Genomic DNA, 25,824 nt, shown 5'->3' with positions numbered 1-25,824 from the left:
ATGGGCTCGGAATGCTAAGGGTAGTTTAGTCTACAGCGTCAATTTCAGGTATTCTTTTGGATCATTTTTTTAGACTTATGAGGAATTTTTGTACGAAGTATTCCGCACATGTTTATTCACGTTTGATCACTAATTATCTCATGTTATCTCTGGGCCTTCGTCTCATCAAAAAATGATTCATGATTCACGATGAAACCACGCGTGGTTATAAACCTCACCTTACGTATTGACAAACTAATTTCATCATTTATCAAAGTAACCCTCTGTGGTCTCAGCTTTGAGACGCAACGTTTAAGGAAAATCCGCTCTTTCGAATTACCTATCCAACCATAGTACAGATAATACGCGCTCGGTGTCGAAGTTTCGTTAAAAATAGCACGCGTCCCACGACATTTGAGGCGGCTGGGTGGAAATGAGAAGTGGCCGTTGGATCGAAAAAGCCCCGGACAGGACATCGGTTCGTTCTTCACCGGGTTTCAAGGGAATCCGCCTTAAGAAATCGCTCCGTTCCTTATCACCATAGACCAGGAATCCTTCTGGTGCAGGCGCACTCGATCATCGCCAGAGAGAACACCGGGCCGACAGTTCGAGCGATTTGTAACGCCATAGAAAGTAACGCGGAGCGATGAACAGAGGGTTGGGTTAGGAGGGGCCGGACGGAGGTGGGGTAGCTGGCGACGATGTTCGATTTATCAGCGACGCTCCCGCGATGAAAATAATAGCGAAATATAACTGATGGAAAAATAGAAAAATGAAGACACCCGACGGAATTGATTCCGATGATCCGTCTTCTCGGGTTACTTACGATCATCCGACCGAGACGCGAGGTTATGGGGCAAAATTATAGCGATTCCCTCGATATTCGATATTCATTGCGGGATGTTTACGAGCCCAGGGATAATCGAAACGCAGGTTGCATCGCGTAAATGGGTTGGTTTATGTCGGAACTCGCTTGAATTGGGATGAGGGAAGGTTCAGGATTCTTGAGTGCATCTGTGCTCGTGGAAAATGTACACTCTTGGTCTTTTCAATTCAGCGTTGATTCGAGTACAGCGTATTTCTCGAGCTACTTCGATCAACATGTTCAGTGTCGTACAAAAATAATCTTGTACATTCGTAGATATTAGGTTGTCCCAAAAGTTTCTTCCATTTCATTAATAAGTAATACATACACGATATTTTATGTCTAATGTTACATCATCGAATTGGGTACGATTCATTTAGCTCCATTACTGTTACACCATTAACATCTAAAAAATTAGGTTGTCAATTTATATAAATACTGCCACACGAGATAATTGAGTGCAACTCACGAAAGAAACTTTTGGGACAACCCAATAAAAAAGAAGAGACTAAAATCGGTTACTTCTAACTCCGATCTCCCCCGTAAACAAACAAGGTAAATTACCCCAAACGATCATACCAAACCCATCGAGAGACATCTGTACCACGTCCCTCGAGAAACCCATGACCCCAGAAGAAGGTATAAACCTCCTTCTTCAGGAATTTACAACGCATTAAACCCTACTCGACGTCGTTACACTTACATGGTTCTCTAATATACCGTTGACAGTCGATTCGACCTATCAGTGGCGCGCCATCGCTCCGTAAACTCCGGCGGCCAGCCCTTCGAAGGCTTCTCGAACGGGTCCCGGAAGCGACGGACCCCGAAACCCTCCCACCCATCGAGCAAACGTATCAGACCGCAAAGCGTCGCGTCTACGAGCGTCGGGGAAGGTGGCGTTCGCAGACGTCCAACGCTCGGGAGGAATAGGGTTGGCGCCGGGAGGATGAAGCAGAGCGAGAGAGAAGAGAGAACACGGCAGGAGTAGAAGCGTAGTACCACCCAGGAACCACCGACGCCGCCGCCGCCCACTCGTGTGGAAAAATGATAGCAGCGTACTGACTGAGTGCCCGTGCTTCTATCCCCCTCCAGTCCCCTTTGAAGCCCCCGTCGAGGGGGTGGATCGCGCGGGGGCTGGCTCCCGCCACCGTGGTTGGAGGAACGCAAGGGGGTTGGTGGCGCGGGGCTCGGGGGGTGGACGAGATGCCTGCTCCCGATTCCCTTATCGCCGCGGCACAGTTGTGTGTGCCTTTATGAAGATCTGTCAAACTCTTCCTCTCTCCCTCGTTCTCTGGCCACCCCCGCTCGCCTCCTCTCGCTCCGTCTCTCGCCTTTCCCTCGTTCGCTCGCTCGTTGCTCTCCCGCGGGGTGTTGCGGACCTAGGTGTAATGACGTATCGTGTATCTAGCGCACGTCGAAGCCAAACGCCGTTTCTCCCGGACCCCTCTCATCGCTCCTTTCACTTATATCTCTCGCCCCGAACTTTTTCGCGGTTTACCCGACCGGGTCCCGCGTACCGCGCGGAGACGAGAACGTGGATAGCGGGTCTGATCGGTAACGGTGTAATCTCCTTCGTTATACTTTAGAATTCTATAATATACGTTATCATATAGAGCTCTGTAGTATAATCGAGTGGAGTAGGTAGAGGTACTGTACAAAGATGAGATGCTGGATAGCGGGTCTGATTGGTACCAGCATAGCCTCGTAGATTATAATATAGAATCCTATAGTTTAATCACAGAGATTATGTGGTCGAGGTACTGGTTGCAGAGATGCGACGTTGGTTGGCGATTGAGTTGGTACCAAGTTAAAAAACCACAACTTCCAGCCTCTTGCAGCATAGACCTTCAACACCTAATCCTACCCGTCCGCTGTCCGGAAGTGTTCGCAGAGTTAGATCAGGCTACCTCCAAACACCCTCCATTACCCTCAAACATCCCCCTACGCCTCAGACAGTGTCACCGAAACCATCGCTCGAATGGCTCGTCATCAGTCATTCCCCGCGAGCTTCCCTGTCGTCATAATCCGGTCGAAAGATTCCCTGGTTTGAAAGGACGCAAACAGGAAGCACTTATCGTCCTCCGATCCGTCCCCAGTATTGGCGAGCCTGTCGGAGGCGCGAGGGTCGATGCGTTCTTTGCCGATGGTTCGGAGGGGAATCCCAGCTCTTTCACGTTCGAAAGGGTATCTGCCGGCAGATTAGGCGACGACTTGGGCGCTCTTGGCAGAAGTTCGCATTATCGTGTTCGGATTCATTGATTCCAGAAGGAGCAGAACGTCGCGGAATGGAAGGGGTCGGGGTCTGAGACGCAGAACTTGCCGCCATTACGGCGGGTCGTTATCTGAGCATTTGAATGAAACTGCGATGTCCTACGACGTGTGATATCGACACTCTACTTTCAGCTAGTTACCGTTAGCTGTTCGACGATAATTCGCGCCGGTAGATGCCGAAGATTTCGTTCTGATAGCGCTAGTTGGCGGTAACTCTCTCGAGTATCGTCGGAGCGGAGTTTGGAATTCGGTCGACGCTGAGTGTCCTCGTTTTTGATCGAATGCTGTTGGGCGATACACGGGAAAATCGATAGGACGACAGTCCTTTCCTTTTCCTTGCTCTTTTGATACCTGGTAGAGTCGAGTAGATAATGTGTAATATGACAATAAAAGGAAAAAGTGATTCTCGAGAGAAAGAAATTGGCAGTTTCGGAGACTTGACGTGTACTCGTGTTACAAGTACGAACGTACCTACTTAAAAGTGAACAATCCGTTGTGCTAGCGATATTAGAAGCGTGACGTTAAGTGCTCCTTAGGATAGGAAGTCCAGGGACTGTCCGTTGCGTCTGATCCGTGGCGTTCTCTTTTATAGCCAGATCAAATTCACTTGACCGCTTTACGTCACTTCAACCACCGTGATTTACGCGAGAGGGACGTCTATTTGCGCTTATTGTCAGCCTGCCTTTCTAGTTAAGCAACCAGAGTGTACCTGGAGGTTTGCACAACGAGACAAGGTACGAAGAAAGTGGGAGTAAACGGTGGTGGGAATGGCTTCTGCCATGAGCATTCAATTGATTTTGATCTTACTCCAGTGGCCAAGATACGACTGTCACTCTTCATTCCCGAGGATATGTTGTACTATCCACTCGAGACACTGGGTTGATAGATACATTGTAGATGCGTGGGTAGCTTTTCAAGATTCTTTCAGGTTCTTTCAGGTTAGAAGTTCGCTAAGAAGTTCCAACAAGAGGTACACGCATTCCACGAGGGAACAAATTGGGCGTAAAGTCCGATGACACATAAAGTCCCCTCAAACACTTCATTAAACCTACTCTTTCTCTCTCCCTCTCGGAACAAGCATTCGCCCTTGTATTATGTAATTAGCCGGCCCCGAAAGCCGAGAGGGCAGCGTGAAATCCCGAGGAATTCGTTCACGAGAATATCCTCCGTGCCCCCTGCTTTCTCTTCCCTGTCCCCTTGGCCGAGGTCTGGCCGTAATCCCCTTCAGGGTCGGGGGATTTCACGATCGCTAATGAGATTCCGAGTGTCAAAACTCCGGCGAGCCAGGGTCGTCTCTTTCGCTCCCCGAACACACGTGGATACAACGCGACCACCAAATAACGGATCGTGGCGATTAGATGGCGCCGATAAAGGTGTCCCGAGGTGGGCCTCGAAGGGAACAGGTATAACCCTGTTCCTCCTCCGTCACTCTCGGTCTCCGGGCACCGGTTCGTTGCGCGACGACCGCGTGGAAGAGGGACGAACAGGACGCCGGTGGCGAACGTGGGAGGGGAGGACGGGAGAAGGTGACGGAGGACGAGAGCAGAAAAGATAAAGAGAGAACTAAAGAGCGGAGATTAGCGCTAATGCACCATCGAGGGAATGGGACGGTACGGGGGCGAGGTCCGTCGTATCTCTCATATTTCAGACCCCCGTGACGTCGTCCGAGATACCGAATCATTCCCACCTAGAGTCGGCCGTGTATTTTTAAACGGTCTCTTTTTTCTTTCCGCTTCCATCCGCGTCCGAGCCGCGTGCGCGATCTTCCTGGTCCGCGGCGCTGTCAGACCGCGATGGAACCGTGAATAAGTTTTTCGGGAAAAACGACCGATGCCGAGGTATTTATACGGCCAGATTACGTACCACGAACCCTCTGGACGTAGAAACTCGAGGTTTTTATTTAAACACCTGCTGGTCTCGATTGAATTCTGCCTTTTTGGTTGTTTCCTCTGATTTGGGCGAACCTCGATTATTTGTTTGGAGTTTTAGAAGATTCGAAGTTGCACGACTTTTCTTCTAAATATCAATGACAAGTTTAGAGGGGACACAGAATTAATTCCTACACCTAATATACAAGATTCTCTGAAATATTTAATCGCTCAGTTCGTTTATCATTAGCGTACGATATTTCACGTTGCGTCTTAAAGACCCCGTGCAGCAAGGATATAAACAAAACTTCAACAGTAATCCCCAATAAACGGAACATTGGAAATTGGTTATCTTCCTTCTAAATTAATCGTCGCAACCATTTAATCCGATCCCTCGCGAAACACAAGCCGATTGGCTGGCGTAGCGTTCGTAGCCGTGATTGGGTTCGAAATGTTGCAAATATCACCGCGGCAAGATGTCCGTGTTCAGCGGAGAGCTAGTAAATCGTCCTGCATAACGTGCGCAGAAATTAACGACGCTTTCAGCGAATCGTTATCCACTACCGCTGTCTGCGCTATGTTTTATAGCATTACAAACTTCGGGCCGTGCATTATCGCAGAAACGTTCGATATCTTTGTACTTTGTATTTCCCAATCAATCGCGGTGGCAACAGCGCCGATGGATTTTCGGTAAACAATTCTTTTTGCGTGCGCGGTACGTTCCAGCGAAACCGCTGGACTTCGATTGCGGTACAAACATTCCTCCGGCGATTAAGCATCGTTTCGCTTCGATCTCTGCCACTGCACTTTATTGCATTCGTACGTTCGTTGATACCGATTGCACCGTCAATCGTGGAAGAATAAGCGGAATATCAGAAGCTTGCGATTGTAAATAATACCGAGATGGTCTCGAGGCGAGCGTCGTTTATTAGAAGACGCAATTCGTTACGATTGGAATTGAAATTTTCTTTCAATTATGTATGTATTAAATAAAATGAATTTATTGTTAAAGACAATGTTTGTGTATCTTCTTCGTATAATCAAACAAACGAATCGATGTAATACATACAATTAATTTATGCTATTTATCATACACTTGATGAACATCATGGAAATTATTTTATACATTCGGATAAATATAAACAGGAACATATCTCAACTTCGATCTGTTTAGTTCGAATATGAAAAAGCGCGCGCGTTAATAACGATGCTCGATACCATTAATTCAATTTTGCCCGATTTATTGGTGGAATTTTAAGCGCGTATTTGCGACGAGATAGGCAATTTACTGCGAACGCGTTCTCTTGAAAATGGAGTTAGAAGGCTGGAATTTCGCAAGCGTGTGCACTTTTCGAGTCGAACCTAATTGCAACGGCGATAGGCGTGCGATCGGAGCGACGCTATTTATCGGCGGCCCGGTGAAAAGAGCAGGAACGTAAATCGGAGGTTAACGTTTGTCCCGACGTTAACCTTTTCCGCGTGAGGCGTCGACACCTGAGATAAGGAACGTCTGTTGAGGTACATGGATCCGAGTCTAATAAGCTTCTCTCGGTTTCAGCGAGATAAATATCGCCGTAGCTCGACGGTATTCCGTGCACCGACCAGAGTGATTTACAAGTATGTATTCTGGCCGCGCATCGGCAGATCGTTGGGAAAATTATCCTCGGTAAAAATTGTTTCGACCAAACGCACCAGCCTTTCGACAAGATGGCCGGCTCGGCTACGGAAATACTCTCGAGCATAATTATAGTCCATAGGGAGCACCAACCTGTGCTTTGAAATATTTAGGACTTTTAAGCAGGAACGGAAAGCAGGAAACGAAGTAAGAAAAAGATGTTTCATAAACGTACGCTCTTAAATGTTTCATCAATGAGTTATAACTAATAATACAAAGCGATAACGAAGTGGGATTTCGTCGAAACGAGTTTCCACTCTGTCAATTTCGTTAACTATCTACGCTTTTAAGTCCGGTGTTTCGCCAATTAGCGGGGAACAGGATGTCGGACAACGTCGACGATAATCGCCGCGATGAAATCGATTCGAAACCCGTCCCTCGCTCTCGTTCGTTGTTCCAACTAATATCGCCTCATTAAAAAAAAAAAAAAGGGAAGAAAAATAAAATAGGAAACGTGTTATCCCATTCATGCGTGCGAGCTTACACGTTGCGTCCGTTTTGCCAGCCACGGGGAGAGAAACTGAAAGAGACGGGGCGAACAAGAGCGAACGAAACGAGGGGGACATCGAGTGGAAACGAAACAGAGTCTCGGTACGAGCGTCAGCAGCCAATTCACGGTGTCCAGATAGCATCGAATATTTTTCCAGCGAATGTTAGCGAACGCAACGAAAAAAAAAAAAGGTGGGAGGAAGACAGAACGAGAGTGTACGTCAGTGTTTCCCAAACTGCGTTCCCGTGAGATACGAACAACCATAAGACTGGGACGCTTATTAATTCCGGACTAGTATGGGGAGCATATCCTGTTCCTTTCTCTTGCTTTATTGAATACGATATTCGTTCTTTTTATCATTTTGCATTCGATGTTTACGGAAACGAATATCTTCACAGGCACAGAGAAAGGATCGAAACTGAAACGAAAGCGTGTCTTATCTTCTAATCTTTTACGTTTTATATATTATTGCATTCGTGCAGAATCTCAAAGATCCCAAACATTCACAGTCTCTGGATGAATAAAATTTTAGTAACACTCGTTCGACTATTCGATGAAACGAACAGCCTATCGAAAAAAAATGTATATCATTCCTAAGGATCGCCTCCTTGTAAGAAAGAAAATTGAAAATTTATTTCGCAGTAAAATATCCGTTTCAATATTCCGATAGCCAGCGAAGAATGTTCCTCGGACGTATCGCGAGGTGAAAAATGTCCCGTGACTAAAAAAGTTTGGGAAACGCTGATGTACAACAATGGCGAAAAAGAGAGGGAATGCAGCGACGCGAGAGGGGTCGGAAAGAGGACAGAAGCGAACGGGGGTGGGTAGAGGGAGCGACCAGCGTGAGAGGAGGACACTAAAAGGCCTGGTCCGAACTTTTCGACAATAACCGGCGGCGGGCAGGCGGTTATTGAATTTTTATTGGCGACGACGAGTCAATTTGCGATTAAACCCTCCTCCTCTTCGCGTGTGCGCGCGCGCGCGCGCTCGCCAACCCCCGACGCGAGTTCGACAGTTCGTTTAAAAGCCGAGGACTCTCTTGTCCATCCAGAGACAGTCGGATCTAACGTAAAACTTCGCGAATCCTCCAAGACAATTATTACGTCCATCAGGAGAATTGCCATCCTTGGAATTCTTCTGATTCGATGATTGCTGGATTTCGCGTTTCAGTTCGGTTGACGTTCTTTAGTTGAAGGATCGATGAATCGTGAAACGCTGAGAACAATTTCTTTTTCCTATAATCTTCTTTATAATCGAATAACGTAACATTTACTCTGAATATCGCTCGATATTATTCGCGACGAAGGGTTGTTTGTTTAATAAACTTAACCCTCTGCACTCGAGAGGCGACTTCTTAACCCTTTATTTTCTGAATTTGTCTAAAGTAGCGATATTAGTTTATGAATAGATTCTTAAGGCGTAAACTGGTACACTTCGAAGCGCTAGTAAGATATTTTATTTCCACGACTCACCAGTCGTAGTAGAAAAAGGTTTAGTCGTCTAAATTATTAGCTCTCTTCAATGGAGCTGTCGTCGACGGCAAAGGGTTAAAAAAACGTTTAATATATTTCTCTCCTTGAACACATAATTGCTAAGGCCACGGAACAATTGTCTCACTGGAAGTTGTTTCGCATGCAAACTTCCTTCGTTACTTTTTAACGTCAGTCCCGTGGATCGTTTACGCGGATCGATATTCAAGACGGGCATACTTCGAAACGTTATCTGGAGGAAGGTTTCCGATTCTCAAGACCTCGTTCAAAGTGAAGACGTCCTGCCACGTGTTCGAGGAGGCACCGTATATCCTTTCCAGGCCGTCCAAGGAAACAGGAACGACTTGCCTCGATCGAGAACCGGAAGAAGCACGTGCAGGCTTAATGGATTCCTCGCGTAATGGCACTTAACCGGTTGTTACATAAGAGGAACGATTCTCGTCTGTCTTTGCAAAGGGTGGTCACTCGTCGGAGAGGGTGGGAAAGAATCTTTGGTTTTTGCGCGATAGAATTACCTAGCTTAATCAGTCTGGAAGAAAGATTTCTTCGAAGACAATTATCGCTCCCGAGACGTGCGTAATTAATTGTTTGCGTACATGGGAATAGCATGCTGCACGTTTCATTAATAGGAATAACTAGAATATCTGAAAATAATGGAACAATTGAATTTACGTTCTTTGAATAGGACTCGAGTATTTTCTCGTCTACTCGAAAGGAATATTTCATGTTGCACAAATGCTGTTTTCAGTGAAACCTGACAAACTCGAATCGCTATGTTTCTATCATTTTCAACAATCTTTCGATGCAATTTTCTGAAAGCGTTGCCGAGAGTCCTTCATTTTCAACTTTACTACCCCTTAAAAAAAATTAACTCCTCCCAATATCTTATCATATATTCAGCGTACACATGAAAATATCTGTTGTATTTCGAAACGAACCCTCGCGGGAGTCGGAACGCAAACCTAAATAAAATTTCCCACGGTCGACTCATCAAATATTCCAGTTTTTAATATTCACGGGCGATGCATCACGCGGTATCTCGCATCGCAGCGTACATTATTTTCCAAAATCGATACCGTGTCGAGGGGTAGTTCTCTTTCGAAATTTTTCTTTTAGAAGAGGGGTCGTTACGCAACCAAAAAAAAAAAAAAGGCAACAACCGGAAATCACGCGAGGAGCGATCTAACGCCGATGGCCGATCGTGTCAGCAGATCGACGAGGCGCAGTTCATCCCTCGCGCGTGTTAATACGTCGTTTTCACCCCGTGGACACGTGTACACCCTTTTGTGACGACAGGTGGCCATCGACCCCTCCCGAAAGTCTGTCCGATGAACGGTTTTGAACGTTCGCGCGAACGAATTGCTCTCACTTTATCGCGAACGCTTCATTACGAGATGACCGGTTGCAGCCCTTTCAGGATAAGTATTATGTTTTTGTGCGAAACATGACATGTTCACTGTAAAATATTAATATACGTACTTGAGTCTTATACGTATGTATATCAGAAGGGGTAAGTTGACGGAAATTAATATTTTTACCGTGAGAGATATCACGTTTTATACCAAGGGATCATATTTATTCTTTAGATCATTTCTTCAGCTGAAACCACCTTTGCAACCATAGATACACTACTAAAAATAGATGCGTTCAACTCCCTACCTCCCCCAAAAAATACGTTTTAAAATTCTTCAAACTCCTTCGCACCTGTGAACAAAACATTCGATTGGATAGAAATTTGATCAGTAAAACGACCTTTCGAACTACATACGTCCGATCTACGCTTACGATAGATCCGCGACGACCTCCGTCGGACGTCCCGATCGTCGATCTCTCCCTTGGCCTTGGCATTCGCGAATAAATGGATCCACTGTCCGTCAGCGCCGCGGAAGGACTCGAGGAGGCAGAGGACGGCGAAGAAGAAGCCGACGCGTCGACGAAACGAGGGTTTCCGTGTGATAAGATAAAAAGGAACCCGCGCGCGTTATCGGGCCGGGCCGTTTTCGCGATATCGGGTCGCGCGGCACGAGAATCCGACTGCAGAAGGAGCCGAGGGAGGCCGTGTAATTGTCCCGTGTATTGGCGTGAAATGTTGGCCTCTTCGCCTCGGACATCGACTCGCCATTAAGCCATTAACCGCCGAGCAAAACGCACCGAGACGCCTTTTAAGGACGCCACTCGAGAGGTCGGCTCGAGGCCGAACCCCGACCGGAAGTTGCGAAACGGCCGCAGGAACCCTGGGGGATCTCGCGCTGAATGGAGCCGTCTGTTCTGTCAGCCCTCGTTAAATACTGCATCAATTTTCGGAAAAAATGAAGCGATTAAAAAATATTAAGATTTATTTGTCTAGAATGCCTTATCTATTAGGTTGTCCAGAAAGTACGTGCCAATCTAAGAAAAATTCAAAGGCATATAATACGCTATACATATAATATATACATGTATTTATTGAATTACATAGGCGCCATTTTGGTTCACAACCGTTCCACCTTTTAAGGGATGTATACATGTTATTTGTTTTCAACCATTTCGATATATTCAGACCTGTACCACCTACCAAAAATCGACATGGACTTTCCGGACAACCCAATAGAATGCCTAAAATTCATCGGGAATAAACTTTATCGATTGCCATTAAACAGCCTGTATTCCCTGCAATCAACCCTAGCTGGAAAATAACGCGATTGTAGTAAGGGTTGTAGAAGCTGCTCCTATCGGAAGGAAAAGTCCTTCAAGAATGGATTGCCAGATCTCGATCACTGGCCGGTTCAGCAGGACTTTCGAAGAGTCCTCGAGATAGGAAGCGATTCTCGAGGGTTGATCGACGATTTGTCAAAGTCCTTCCACGCGATGTAGCGAGACGACGACAATGCCTCTTTCGTTGGCCCGATATTTAACGTTGCTCGGCAAAAAGCTCAGCTCGGCTTCCTGGCTTCTGTGCGACCAGCAAAAAAATCAGCCCTCTTGCGCGTCCGACGGATCTGTTCTCTATCAGCTAAGACTTCTCGAAAGCTGACCTCGGAAGATGGACACTTGGGACTCCTGTGTGATTATCTGCGAGCGATGATACTTTTAATAGACCCTCAATTCTCATTTGTTGGAGTACTTTATTCAATGAACAATTATTTGGTAAACTGTCGATGTATTATTGTATGACCTAAAAATTAGGCTTATAGAACGTTAAGTTTCTCCGATAAAACATTCACTCTACGGATGAAAAATTAAATTCGCAGCACCGCCAATACCGAGCACCCGTCGACCCCTAAATCCTCCATCCCCCGTTTCCCATTCGAAGCTAAATAATGCGAGATAATCGCGCCAGCATCCCCGACGCTCGCATAATTCTCCTTCGTAACGTAACCTCCTCCCTGTTGCATCGCAGCGTTCGTTGGTCCGGGAAAAAAAATGTCCCCAGACGTTGCGTGCGTCCAGGTACGCGCAAGTCGGTCCTCCCCCGGCATTAAAAACGCCGCAACCCCCTTCCGCGATAGTCGTTCTGACGTGTATATCCTCGTCCCCAGATGTCGCAAAACCCGGCTAGCAGCCGGCACCGAAGTTCTCCGATAGCCTGATGGTCATTTCTCATTTGCGTAATCTCCGCGAGCTCTACCCTCGGCTCGCTTCTCCTCCTGGTGCTCCGGATAGAACGTAGAAAGGGTGGGAAAGAGAGGATCGGGGGTCAAGGGGCGGCAGAAGCTCCACCGCGAGGTCCACCGGGGCGGCGGCGGCGGCAGCGTAAGCGACCATTTGTTCAGCGGGGGCGGTTTTGACGAGGCGAACTCTGCCCTAATCGCCGTGGCTGCGAACGCGACGCCTCCGCTGGGAGCTAATCATAATTGCGCCGCGCGATAAAAAGTGTCCGGCTCTTTTTCACCGTCCTAGGCGCACCGGAGGGCACGGCTGGACGATGACGAAGTGCACGACGCCAACGACGCCGCGGGTATCTCGCCTCGTCGACCGGCCGCGCCGTAATCGACCTGGAAACGCAGCTTGTTACGGCACGTCAGGCGCCGGAACGGCGTCGATAACTTTGAAAAAACGCACTTCGGAAAACTTGCCGGAACCTTAACGGAGCACAGTTAAGTTACAGTAACTTGAAGTGACAGTAGTTTACATTTTTCGTCAAACGCGTACGTTGATTTTTATCCATATAAAGAGAAAAAGCATACTCCCTATATTTGTCGAAGAAATTTGTCTAATTTAAATGAATTCTTCGTGTTTCCAAATAAATTCGTAATTGTAAATATGCGTATGCACGCGTGAAGATTATTCATGTACATATTGATACAATGGAAAATTGGTTTGGAAACATGGAGCCTATCATTTAAATTATTCAAATTTCTTCAGAGGTTACGAATACCTATGGGATTGACTGTATATCAAGATTCATCTACACCTTCTAATTACTTCCACTAGATCGGTTTCATTCGTGAAAGCATTACTTCGGTAATAGAAATCCGATAAGAAATTTTCGTGAACCTAGTATTAACTGGAAATTATGAGGATGATACAGGAAGATTAGTAACAATGCTGGACGACTTATTATTATGATTTGTTATCGAAGTGTTTTCAATTCTCTGTTTGACGTTGTCAGGATAGTAGTAGCATCGAAACACCCCTTGGATCCTTGTAACCGAGCCACCGACACCTTCACACTTAGCTGATATCCTGATGTGCTTCTTGCACAAGTTAGTTGACGTCGGTCTTATCAACTAGTCCCTACAAATTAGTCTCTCTCGTCAGCTCGAGAGAAATCTGTGTACCGAGTAGCGACGGTAAACGTTTGGAAGTCAGCCCTCGTTCTTATCTGTCCTTATAGGTCCATTCTGCAACTGCGCATCAAGTTAAACTGGAATTTAAATAAATAATTTTGTACCCAATTCACGTGGAAATCCAAGAACACTGTTAGGAAAACAGTGTCTCTTCTTTCGCAGCATGTCACTGTCTGCTACGTTCAACGCCAAAATGAGCAATTGTAATTTCACACATGGCGATATTATACCCTTTCAGACCTTAATTATTTTTTCTCGTACTAATGTAATACAATTTTTACTAATGTATTAGGTTGTCCCGAAAGTTTCTTTCGTTTTATTAATAATTAACATATACACAATATTTTATGTTTTATGTTACATTACTGAATCGTGTACGATTCATTTCGCTTCATTACTGTTACAGCATCGATGTCTAAGAGATTAGATTGTCTATTTATATAAACACTGCCACAGAAAATAATTGAATGCAACTCACGAAAGAAACTTTTAGGATCTAATACACCCAATAACCTAATACATAATTTTGTGTCCTCAATTGTGGTCGCTAGGTCTGAAAAGGTTAAAAGTACCGAGGCGAGCACCCCTCAAACAAAATTGATTAGAGCAACTATTCCCCTTTTTCTTATCCACTTCGTCAAGGACGGTTACTTTGGAGCTCCCGTTCCAGCTTCTAGCATCGCGAAGGACGTTCTCTTTCTGGTTATTTCTGCTGCCGGAGTTTAATACAATTACGCCAAGGATACAACTCGAGGCAAACGAAAAACAGAAGGAAGAGGCATGGCCGTGACGTTAAAGTGGCGATATTTCAGCGACAGCCTACTTAGCGGTGGTGTCCCGAACATAAGTCGCCAGTCACCGAGTGTTTCGTCTGAAAGAGCCCTCAGATTCATCCGCGAAGACCACGCACGATGGAAATTCCACGAAATTCTTGAAACGCGAATGACTCACGCGATCGCTGCCCGATCGATCATCCCTCCTCCGTGTCCTCGATCGCGGTGAAGACTGAAGATTAATCCCGGAATGTTAATTAAATTTCTCTTCTTTGACAGTTGTCGCTTCCCAAATGTTTCCTTTGGACTTGTGGCGATAGAGCGATAGTTGATACAGCGGTGTAAGTTATCACCGGTTATTTCAGGTGCGAACACAGGAAAACGGGTTCAGATCGTCTCGCGTGCGCGGCAGCCATGACGGAAAGACTACGTATGATGTACTAAGGCGATAGATACCGGGTCTTACGACGCGTAATTGTATACATCGTGTGCTTCAAGAACGAGGAATCAAAACTTTTCAGTCCGATCTAGAGAGACCTAAATGAAGTACGAGCGTACTTCACTCATAAAACAGCTACAATTATGGGACCCGTTGCCAAAGCTGTGTAACTCCTATTTTTGCGTGGGAGAAGGGAAAGATGAAATGGGTAAAAATGAGCATGATACATAAACCAAGCGATGAATGGAAAAATGATGCCCAATGATCAGTCGTCAGCCTCGGCGAAACTCTAGCCGGATATCCGCATTGCTTACAATGCATCTTCGATGGCATGTCACTTGGCCAGGTCACTGATTATGAATGGCTCGGTCGGAACAGCCTCGAGGCTCGATGAATCGCGCCGGCAACAGGGATGGGGGTTGCCACCCTCCCATCGAGGCTCGATCTGAAATTCAGCACACGATCGACGATGATCCCGCGCCCATCGTCTCTCCCGTGATAATTCCGAAATGACTGCCTCGCCCCCGAATGCTCGGTTTACAAGAATAATGGTCGAGCGTTTCGATCATCCACGCTTTCACGAATCGGTGGCCGTGACTTCGGCACGAGCGACCGGCTATCCCCGTCCATCTCCTCGGACAGATGAGAGTAGTAGCGAGATAAAAGGATACGAGCGGAGAGAGCAGGCGAGGGAAGGAGCGAGAGCGCTATCTCTCGCGTCGTCTAGACTCGAAGAGCCGTTCCTGGATATCCTCCCCCGGGACCCTTGGTACACTCCACGAAAGGAGGGAAGCTGAGGAACAAGAGAGAATCTTGTGAGACAGTGAGACCACTGTTGGATCTGTTTCTCCCCACCTCGTCGCCTGGAGGATCTTAACGAATAAGATAACGCGGCGCCAGTGAGCTATCCTCTCCTTTCCCTCTCTCTCTCTCTCTCTCTCTCTCTGACTTTGCTCTCTGTTTCGGGGTACTCGAAGAAGAGACGGTCACCGACACCGCGTCGATCATCCATCCTCCTCGTTCAGACGTCTCTTGCCACGATTACGCGGAATCTCTTGTCCCTTCGTCGCTTTTTCACGCTTTCGGCCGGTGGTGCGTTCAACGATCTCGTTTAGTCTTGTTAATTCGATGGCTAGTCGACCCTCGATCGTTTGCGAAGCTGGCTATCGAGGAAGGCTGGATCTTTATATGACGCGTCAATTACTGAGGATGGACTTGTTTTGGGGGTTTGGTCAGGGGTTTGTGGGAACTGTGGTTTTAAAAGGGAACAATTAAAGTTGGGGTGGTCTTATGTTCTACCATTGGAAATGCCTTGGTAACAGTCCAACTGTGTCCTATCGAGTTTCTTCTCAGAATTATTAATAACGTCATTACTTCACCCTGTACAAGTCCTTCGCGACACGTGTTGACATAGTAACTAAGCTCATGCAATCGTATCAGCCGATATCTACAATGCATGTGCCATAGAGATGAGACGAAAGGATTTACCAGTATTTTAACATTACAAGACACTCGACTTGCCACTTGATGTTACAAGTCCTGCATTCTCGAGCTGGTCTTTATTAAGCCTTCCTTGTTCCCTCGATGCTACATGTCCCCAAATTGGGAACAAGATTTTTGGCGCGTTCTTGTTACGGAGTCTACATGCATACGTCGTCAGGCTCGCGGATATATCATCGAAATATGTAAGGAGCCAATTAAACCGGTAGTCCAAAGTGGTCGCAGCAGTCTTCGGTGTCATAAATCATTCGTCGCGGGCTAATTAAAAAGAAATTCAGAAAGTGCGGATACGACTGGTTCTCCGCGGCGAACCTGCAAGGTTGCCGACGATAATTTATTGGCAGGTAATTAGCGATCGCGCGAATGATAATTATCCGCTCTCGCAGTCATCGCGTACGACCGGTGGAGCGATATCGCGGAGCGGGTAGTCCCCGTTGTGTAACGTCGATCGAGCGAAAATCGAAATGATAAATGCCCGTCGCGATACAGAAAACGAATCGAACGAGGGAGAAAGTGGCGAGATATGTCTATTAGCTGAGCTGGACGGGACAAATGGGAGCGTAATTAAACTTTCCCGTCAATCATTCCGCGAATCAAGGTTATACGCGATTCGCGACGATGCAGCAGTTCCGAGACGTTCATTTTTCTTGCGGTGGGTGGTTCGCTTTAAACGCGCACAAAGTTTGGTAATCTTGAGATACTTTAAACAGGACGTTTAAGTAAACGTATTAAAGGTTTGAGGGGGTGAGGGCACGGAGGAGTGTTCTAAAGAGTTTTCATTTTTCAGTCGACTTGCGTCGCTTGGACGCAAACAAGATACGACTGTTCCAGCACAACGATTCAGTTCACTCATATCGTTTCAATGCATCAGGTCCAACGGTCTCGAACTATTCCGAAAAACGGAGTAACCTAATCGACGTCAAAGAACACCCAAAACACTCCGTACCGATATTCTCAAAGGATCTTTTAACCCAGCACTTTCGACACTTTCAACGATCCACGCTCGAACGTCACTCCGAAACAAAAAGAGCGCACAAGAATCTTCCAACAACTCTCTGTAGTCCTCGGTATTCGCAGCTAATCGCAAGTTTCCGGTTGCGAAACAAGTGGCAACGTTTTCGCGAGTCGCTCTTTCCGTCGTAGTCGAGGCGAATATTGTAAAATCTAATCGCGAGCGCCGAAACGAGCCGTCGGCGATAGCCGAATCGAGACAAAGAGTACGGTTATTAGATACAGCCGTTCCCTACGTGTCTTACGATCGTCCTTATCGTTATCGCCATTAGTCACGGAGCCCGTTGTGCCGCGTTACGGGTATCGCGGTCCGTTATCGCCATCTGTTATCGGGCCGCGCTATCGGCGAAGTTCAAGCTTCGTGACGCCAATGACAAGAGGTGGTTTGGTGCCTCCAAGTCTGCCAATGACGCGATATGTGTATGTATACCTCGCCACCGTTCTTTTCTTCGTGTACGGCGTTATAATTTGTGCGATCGGGGAACGCTTCCGTCGATAGGAAACAGGGTACAATGAGGGCGTTGTTTACTGGCGCGACCTGGCTAACATAACCCAGCTAGAAGCGATAGAACGAAATTTGGGATATTAACCCTCTATGGACTGAATATTTGTTCTGCCAGACTTCGATATTTCAGGTGTGCTGCTAGATGTCGTTGATATTGTTATTAGTTATCAGAGACGTTATGTAATTAAGACGTATTCGTCAACTTGCGACGGAATAGTTAATCCTAAGAATTAAATTACATCGGTACGAGAAGTACGAGAAGAATTTCTACGATGCATCCGATTTCCAACAAGACTCGAACGAAACATGCCAAGCTAAGTAGCCCCTCGAATCTGGCCCTAAATCGAAAGAAATCCTGAAACATCGACGAGAAGAATCGTCGAATACGAAAACGATCGCTTCCCTTAAATGTGTCGTGCCTTGACGGAATCAGCTCGTCTCTAAACGGCTCTCGGTATACGCGAAAGGGAAAAGCGCGGAATGCTTGCCGGGGTATTATCGTGAGGTAACAGAACGCGAAGAGGCGGATAAAGAGAGAACGAGAAAAGCAGGCTGGGACGGAAGCGGAGAGAGAGGAGCGTGATAACAGGTAGCCATTGCCATGGGTCTCCGGGCCGCTTGGAAACCAGTGATAGTGCTTCCCCGCAGCAGCGAGCATCTCGCTGCGGTTACGTCTTACCCTCGCTTTTAAACAGTCTGTCGGAAGAAGCTTGTCTGCCTCGTCGAAAGCGTCTCCGGAGCTAATCGCGAGCCTACGAGTCGGTGGCCTCCGCGTTAAGGCCGGGGAATCCCCCTGGAGACTCGAAAAGTCCCTCTGGGAGGATCATCGTCGCGTCAACTGTGATCGATCTTTGTTACCCAGTTTCGAGGTATTCGCGTTTGGCCAAGCTGGATCATATTCGGTGGGACTTGAACTTTTAATCTTTACCTTTAAAGGATCTTTACGTTTAATTATCGAGAAAACTGATCGATACAATCCTACTGAATCGTTCCCGTTACAACCACCTGAGATTCAACTAAGAATTTTTATCAACAAACTTTTTAATCACTGATTCCGGAGGTGTTCATTCCACCTAGAAGCCTACTCGAACCTACGAACCTATAGAAATCCAGTTTTCAACTTCAATTTCGATTTACTTGGCACCCAAAAGGGTCTCTACCTTTGCAGCGAGAGTGAAGCATCGAGATTTGGTTTAACGACCGTGTGGCAAAGTATGAAACGGTGCAGGAAGGTGCGCCGGTGTGCGTTTCGTACTACAAAGGGCAGCCATTCTTCGGGTCCGGGAAAGTTGAACGCGCTCGTATTACGGAAGAAAGTGTGATCGTTTTACGACGGAGAATAGAGCAGGCGTTTCCTCGGAGAATTCAGAGCACACCAGAGTAACCCGCGCACACCGACATCTCCCATCAGGAAATACATCACAATCGCTCGCAGTGCGAAATAAAGCACGATCGCGCTATTACGGAATAGAGCGCGATTTACGTGCACCGGGCGAGATAGAGCACGGTCGTTTGTATTATGACGTAAAATGTGCGCATACTGTGCACGAGGTCTTTCGCGTGTCGAGAATTCAACGCCCGGAGATGATTTTTGTGACGCATCTCGGTAATGACTAGCGGGACAGCTGTCTTCGTTAAACCAGGCGAATTAGACGGAGGATAATTTTTGAAGAAGATCGAATCAATGGTCTTGAACCACTGTTGCGTTATTATTATAATACATCGAAGACACGAGGAACTTTTAATCAGTGATCAAAGTCTACTTTGAAATCGGAGTGGAACACCTGGTTTGAAAAGCTTTTAGAAGAGCTTGGAGGAGGATTTGTTGGACACGACCTCTGATATGTGTATTTCTCGCGCGATACATTTTTTAAATAATTTTCATTTCAATTGGAAGGATAGTACGAGAAGCTAAGGAGGCGAAGGACGACACTGTTTGCGAATTTCTATTGGACACCTACAGAGGACCACTGTTCCGAACACTCACCATCTGCGAAAGAACTGAAGCTATTCATACAAGACGACGCTATTCTCCAATCTTCACTCAACGTCCACCAAGCACTGCTCTGAGAACTCGTCAACACCAAGGCCCTCCTCTCCTCAGAATCCAAACCTACGCGAAACCTGTCTCAACCAGAAGTATCTACAAAACCCGAAACCTGCACCCAACCGCTGCGAACCCTCGCCAACCTCGCGCATCTTTTCCCCGAAAAAAAAAAGGGAACGAGAGAGAACTACGTCGCTCCACGGACTCGCAGAAATTCTGAAAAGTTGGCCGGATCGTGATCGAGAATTGGAGCCTAACTCGTGGCCGTCGACCTCATTCAATTACTCTTATCGGCGTTCAGGTGTCAGGCGTTATCAGACGCGGGCCGCAGCCCAGCCGTGACGAAAATTTCGCCGGGCAGAACCGAGCTTCCTAATTGTCAGCGTTCGCGCAATTAGCCGTCGGTTTTCCGGTCGCGCGTGTGCGCGATCGATAAGATGCCGATCGTGCCGGCTTATCGGGCAACGAGCCACCGATAAGAGTCGCCCCCGGAGCTGTCGGAGCGGGCACGGGCAGGCCGCGATACGCGGATTATCCGCGCGGCTCGTTTATTCCCGCGTACGCCGCTACAACGACGACAATCGGCCTATCGAGCCTCCTGGTGGCCCCACGTGGGCGACCCGTCGAAAATTAGGATCGTTGTTGCCCTGGAATTCCGTTGTCGCCGAGGGTGAACCGAGCCGATCCGTTCGATCCACCCCTTTCGGATCATGGAGAAGATAGGGGACATCGAGGCCGGGACCCTGGGGATCCCTGGTCAGTGTATTTTGAAGAATTGGGAGAGGATGACGAGGCCCGCGAGTGGTTAGCTGGTGTTTGAGCGGTTGGCTTTGAAGATAAATAAAAAGGGGATTGTTGCGCCGAAACTGGACCGGTGCTTTGAGGGATTGGAGGAGGATAAAAGGAGACCTGTTGAATGTTATAAATGCTTGCCGGAAATTACCGAGTATTGTTTGTTGGCTCTGTTTTTTGACCATTCTGGAAACATTGTAAAAATATGAGAAGGATGATTAGGTAATTGGAAAGGGAATTGCTACGTGTTTCTGGTCAGTGCGTTTTGAAAAATCTAAGAAAAGGTGAATTTAAATGATTCTAAGATTTTTTGGACCGTTCTGAAAACATTATAAAAGTATGAGAAGGATAATCAGGTAGTTGGAAAGGTGATTGCTACGTGTTTCTGGTCTGTTTTAAAGAATGTAAGAAATGGTGAATCTAAGTGAATCTAAGAGGCACACGGTTAAGAAGTAGTTGGAGCTTTGTGGAATGTCGGCTGAAATGAATGAAGATGCTTGCCAAATGTGAACAGCTATAACCGATTGGCTCGCCTCGAGTATCACCTTCTAAGAGTGCCTACAAACAGGCAACAAAAAGAGAACCGCTAGTCTTGGCATTACGACGAATTGCAAAACAGTGACTAGAGCGCTAAATAGATACGAAGATTGCAATCATCGTTTGATCCATTCACAAGATATTCCTGGAAACAACAAGAACAGACTCGGAATAGTCATACAGATCCTTCTATCTCAAACTTTAGAAGATCCGCCCATCCTGCGAGACCCTTCAGGGATGATCAACCTCGTCCACGTACTATTAACACGATCTAATTAGAGAAGATGGAAGTCTAAAAATACTGGCACCACAAAGATAACAATGATGATGGTCGATGAAGATGACGATAGTCGTGGATTCAAAGCTCGCGAGGTTGTCGCGTCAGTGCAAGCTTTGGTAAACGTTCATCGCCGCTACCATAAACGCCGGTGATCGTCGAAGCGTGACAGAACTGCGGATACCGCGAAATCGCGAGCACCGAGGTGCGCTTGGATAAACATAGATCGATGTTTGCGATGCAACCGATGCGTCGCGATAGAAACGAAATCGTAATCTGTTCTCGCGATCGCGGCACAGTCACGAGCTCGTGACGTGACGTCGTATCTCTTCGTGATCTCTCGGAACGTGATCAATCTGATCGGCGCTCGATCGGGCCACCTTGGAATCGCGAGCGTGTCGACAGTTGCGCGAAGTTGATTCACCCGGAATCGCGCGTGGTCGAGCCCGAGCGCGTTCGAGAAAATCGAAAATCGAAGCGACGGGTCGATGAAGGTTCGATGCGTGTGTTGTGATCTCTAGTGGATATCATCGTCGCGATGAGTATACTGCTGTGGCGACAGCGGAGAGCCAGTCAGCCGAGGGCGGAAATCCTTTCCTTGGCAAGTAAGTGGTCATTGGTTGAAATAATTCGTGGAGATTGAGAATGCTAAAACCACGATGCACGCTAAAGAAATCAATCGCTAAAGAAATTAAGAATGCATCCGCTCCGAAGCGTTGTCGTCACGATTATTAATAAAGCGACTATTCGGAGGTTGAAGTCTTCTTCCAAAAATTTTGCAGCGATCGATCACCGCGTGATCCCGTTGGCCGGTTCCCTCGATTCGACGAGGGTGATCGAAAGCAGGCAAATAGAGAGAAAAAGAGCGGGTTTCGTCGAACGTTGCCGGTCGCGGCCTCGGGAGCGTTAATGGGAGGAGTTCATTAAGATCGCGCGATTAGCGGCTTATCGCGGTTAAGCGAGGCTCGTTACTTTGCCGTGACGTCACTTCCTCCCTGTGTCGCCCGCGTCGTCGTGCGTTGCCTCTCTTTCCGTTCGTGCTTCCAGCTTTCTGCCCGACTCTTTTGTTCCCCGAATTCGAGCATGCCGTTTCCACCTTATTAGAGGGACACTGGGAATGCGGTCGATTGAACCGACGTTTAAGTCGAACCAAAGAATCGCTGGAGTCGATGTTGAACACTGTGGAACTTTGAAAACAGTCCATATCGTATCGTTTGTTTTTTCTTGCTTCGATTTGTCCGAGAACGTCGATGACTGAGAACTCGTTCCTGTTGAATAGGAATATTATTAAAAATTTCATTCAGAAAGAAGACTATGTATTTGGCGAAACGTTGAAGAGTGCAACTCGAGGAACAGATTATATCGTTATCCTTTTCCTTTTCAGTAAATTGACCTTCGCGTTGTTTCCTTTTCGTACGGATTGTCACTCGATCGAATTTTAAAAGTAAAGGGATCCAATGGCAGTGACAAACGTGATCCATTCCGTTTCTTTTACTTCTTCTACTTTATATTCGAAGCAACTCCGACTGTTTCGGTCTGATGTAATTGGAGAAAATTTTGTACGCTCAATTACACGAATAGATACAAGAAACTGACATGTTACTGATCCTAATCGTCCGTCGTTCGTATAACCATCGGCTCGGTTATCGCGATATCATCTGGAAAATGATTTTATTGTCGAGCAACGATAAGCTTGTTCAATCGTCTAGACGATGATTAGAGGTAAAAGATCCGATCGATCTGGTCATTGATCGATATCGTGACCTCATCCGTAAAGGTCATCACATCCCCTGGACTTTGCTCCGTTTCTTCGATGATTACGTTTTACCTGTTGAACTTCTATCTCGTCTTCGAGTTTCGTCGACTTTCCATCGACGATAGGCTGAAAATTGTAGTTCTTCGGTGATGATAATATAAATTAAAATAGATCCATTACATCATTCGTCGAATTTCCGATAATTCCGTAATTGACACTTTGATAATTCGCGATTAAGAGTTTCGAGCGACGATAAGGTTGTTACATCGCTCGAACAGTGATTGGTATTCGGGGTACTTCGATTCGATCATCTGGTCATCTTTCCTTGGACCTTGGAAGTTGCTTCAGCTCTGTTTGCTGAATTCTATTTTTTCCCCTTGATTCTCTTCAATTTTCCAAGGGCTCTTTCACGTTCTCTTCAGCTGTTCTCTAGAGAGACTGTCCCATTGGTCCCTATAGTTTCATCCATGGTTCCGTCGAGCGTGGACGCGAGTCCTGGGCGATGGTTGGCGCGATTTCGTGGACGAGGGAAGGCCGTGGAGCGAAGAAGAAGGCCAACGGGAAGGGAAGAACGGGGACGAAAAAGGAGGAGGTGGCGCGCGGAGGGTTCCACGAAAGGCAAGAACGAAATAAACGATAAGAGGGACGCCGGGTTAACCAACAAGCAAATTAACACGTGGGAGGGTCCGATCGGCAAATGAGATAATTGTGCAACGAGGGGCCCCTGGGGGCTCGCTCTGCTCTCTCTCTCTCTCTCTCTCTGTCTCTTCACGTTGCTCGAACGTTTCCCGACGATTCCTTTGGCCCTCTCCGTTCATCTCCTTGCATGATCTTTCGCTGGCCACGAGGCGATCGGGAGAGGCGTGTTACCGATGGATGGGACCCCATCGATGGATCGATCTATCGATCCCCCGGTACGCTTACCGTGCCTCTCACCAGCCCTCTCGTCGGCTCTTTACCCGCTTCACGTCCTTCGTACCTCGTTTGCCATCGAGATTATAGGTGAGCACCGACAGCCACGGGGTTCCAATACTTTGTAAGTTTATTTGCGATCCGGCTGTTTGTATCTTTATTTATAAAACTCGCCCGACGAACGGAACCAAGGCGCGCGCGTACGTCCTGATTGGTGCTCCCATTTTCGGAAGATTACTCTCTTCGAGTTCTTTTTTTTTTTTTTTTAACTCAAGGGAAGTCGTTCTGTACCGGTTGGTAACACCGTAGGCCCAACTCGGTTCGAATCGCGTCACGGCTACCAGAATCGCCGTTTTAGCCGTTCGCCCCTGGCGATCCAGGACCTGACAATTAAAACTAGGACCAAAAGAAGCCCGTCAGACGGCGGAGGACGACTCGCAGAGGAGTCCGATAAACCGTCGTGATAGCGCGGCTTCAAACATTTGCCCGCGATAAGATCCCGTATCTCCTGAGAAAGCCCGGTTTTTATGCTCGTGCACGTTCTCCGTGTCCGTTTCTCCGCGAAAGCACCCACCACCGACGCAACGCGAGCGAGCGAGACGGCGGCGGCGTACGAAGCCAGAGAGCGACAAGGACGGAGCGCGACAACCCGCGTCTGGCATGGGCCACGATGTTGTTGTAGTACCGGCCTCAGATAGAGATAGCTATTTTTAATGGAAGTTCCTTCGAGTGCTCGAGTGCCGATAGCCGAGCGCCTATCTGCTGGCTGATATTTTTAATATCGGAAACGGCCAGATGGGGTGGCGGAGGAGAGAGGGCCGGCTCGGGTAGATAAGTCTCTCTCTCGGTCGGAGAGCCAGGGCGATAGCGTTTGGATCCATGGCCGGTGTCTATCTCTTTTCCATCCATTTTTCCACCTCCCCTCTGCCGATCTGTCGTTCTTTCTCTCTCCCGCTACCTCTGAACGCTTGGTCCTCGTTTTTCTCGAGCGATCGTGATCTACTCCCGGCCTCTGGATCGTGTCTCGATCGCGCTGACGCGCGTCCAGGGGGGCGTGACGCGGGTTTTTGTCAAACACGACTCTCTCGCGAGGACGTTGGGAACCTGGTCGAAGCGATAGGTGGCAGTGGGCGAAGGAGAAACAGAAGCCGATTGATTTTAACAATTCGACGTTTTGTTCAGCTATACGGTGTTTAACTTGGATAATACATACTTCGATCGAGGCTTGGATACGATGGTACTTTAATCTCAAATGTGTTCTTTTAAGTGTTCCATTCCGAAAGTGGTCCTATATTCAGTTTCGATATTCTTTTCTTGTTTCAAAGTTTTCGCATCATTGATATCTTTCGCTGAATGATAAATTTGATTATCACTTCAAAATTCTTCACTTGTAATTTATCTGAATTTTATCCTGTAACAGTCCTCGCCTGCTTATTACTATAGAAATATATAAATAAACATAAAATATATCGAAACATTAGAAGCATATTTCGCGAATCGATGCACAAATTACTCCTAATCAAAACCACCTTTGCTTCCGTAACGATCCCAGATTTACCATTAACATGTGAAATAGCTTCGACGAGAGACCTTTCGTTACGTCTCCATAACCCAGTGTTAGGTAAATAAAGATAGAGTTGGATAAACGAAGTTCGATATCGATGGAGGAAGCGGGAGGAGAACGGGCCGCGTTTCCATCGTTACTGATTGATATTTCGCGTTAAGTTTCGAAAGCGGTCGTGTCGTTGGCGCTGTCAGAATCTTGCGAACCGCTATCTGGGATCTAGAGCCAACAACAATTAGCCGGGGGTCAGAGTTCGGAGCTCGGTGCTGACCTGCCACGATGGGCGGGTTTGCATCGCATCGAG

General features: G+C 47.1%; 1 protein-coding gene across 4 annotated transcripts in view; it reads left to right on the top strand.

Annotated features, from left to right (window-relative positions):
• The window catches only part of LOC128878661 (zinc finger protein ush), a 201,909-nt gene that overhangs the window by 120,713 nt on the left and 55,372 nt on the right, over positions 1–25,824 (top strand). The window contains exon 1 of one of the 4 annotated variants that reach the window (XM_054127032.1): positions 17,518–17,550. The exons of 2 other annotated variants lie outside the window; for them this stretch is intronic. In XM_054127032.1, the coding sequence (XP_053983007.1) occupies positions 17,547–17,550 (4 nt within the window). In that variant the 5' untranslated portion in view covers positions 17,518–17,546. Of the gene's footprint in view, positions 1–17,517; positions 17,551–18,470; positions 21,894–25,824 lie in introns of those variants that run through there. One more of the 4 variants, XM_054127030.1, reaches the window with a different exon arrangement.

This window comes from Hylaeus volcanicus, chromosome 6 (assembly GCF_026283585.1).
Source record: "Hylaeus volcanicus isolate JK05 chromosome 6, UHH_iyHylVolc1.0_haploid, whole genome shotgun sequence".
Classification (NCBI taxonomy): domain Eukaryota; kingdom Metazoa; phylum Arthropoda; class Insecta; order Hymenoptera; family Colletidae; genus Hylaeus; species Hylaeus volcanicus.
The sequence above is the reverse complement of the archived record's forward strand: the minus strand, read 5'-3'. Positions and strand labels throughout refer to the sequence as shown.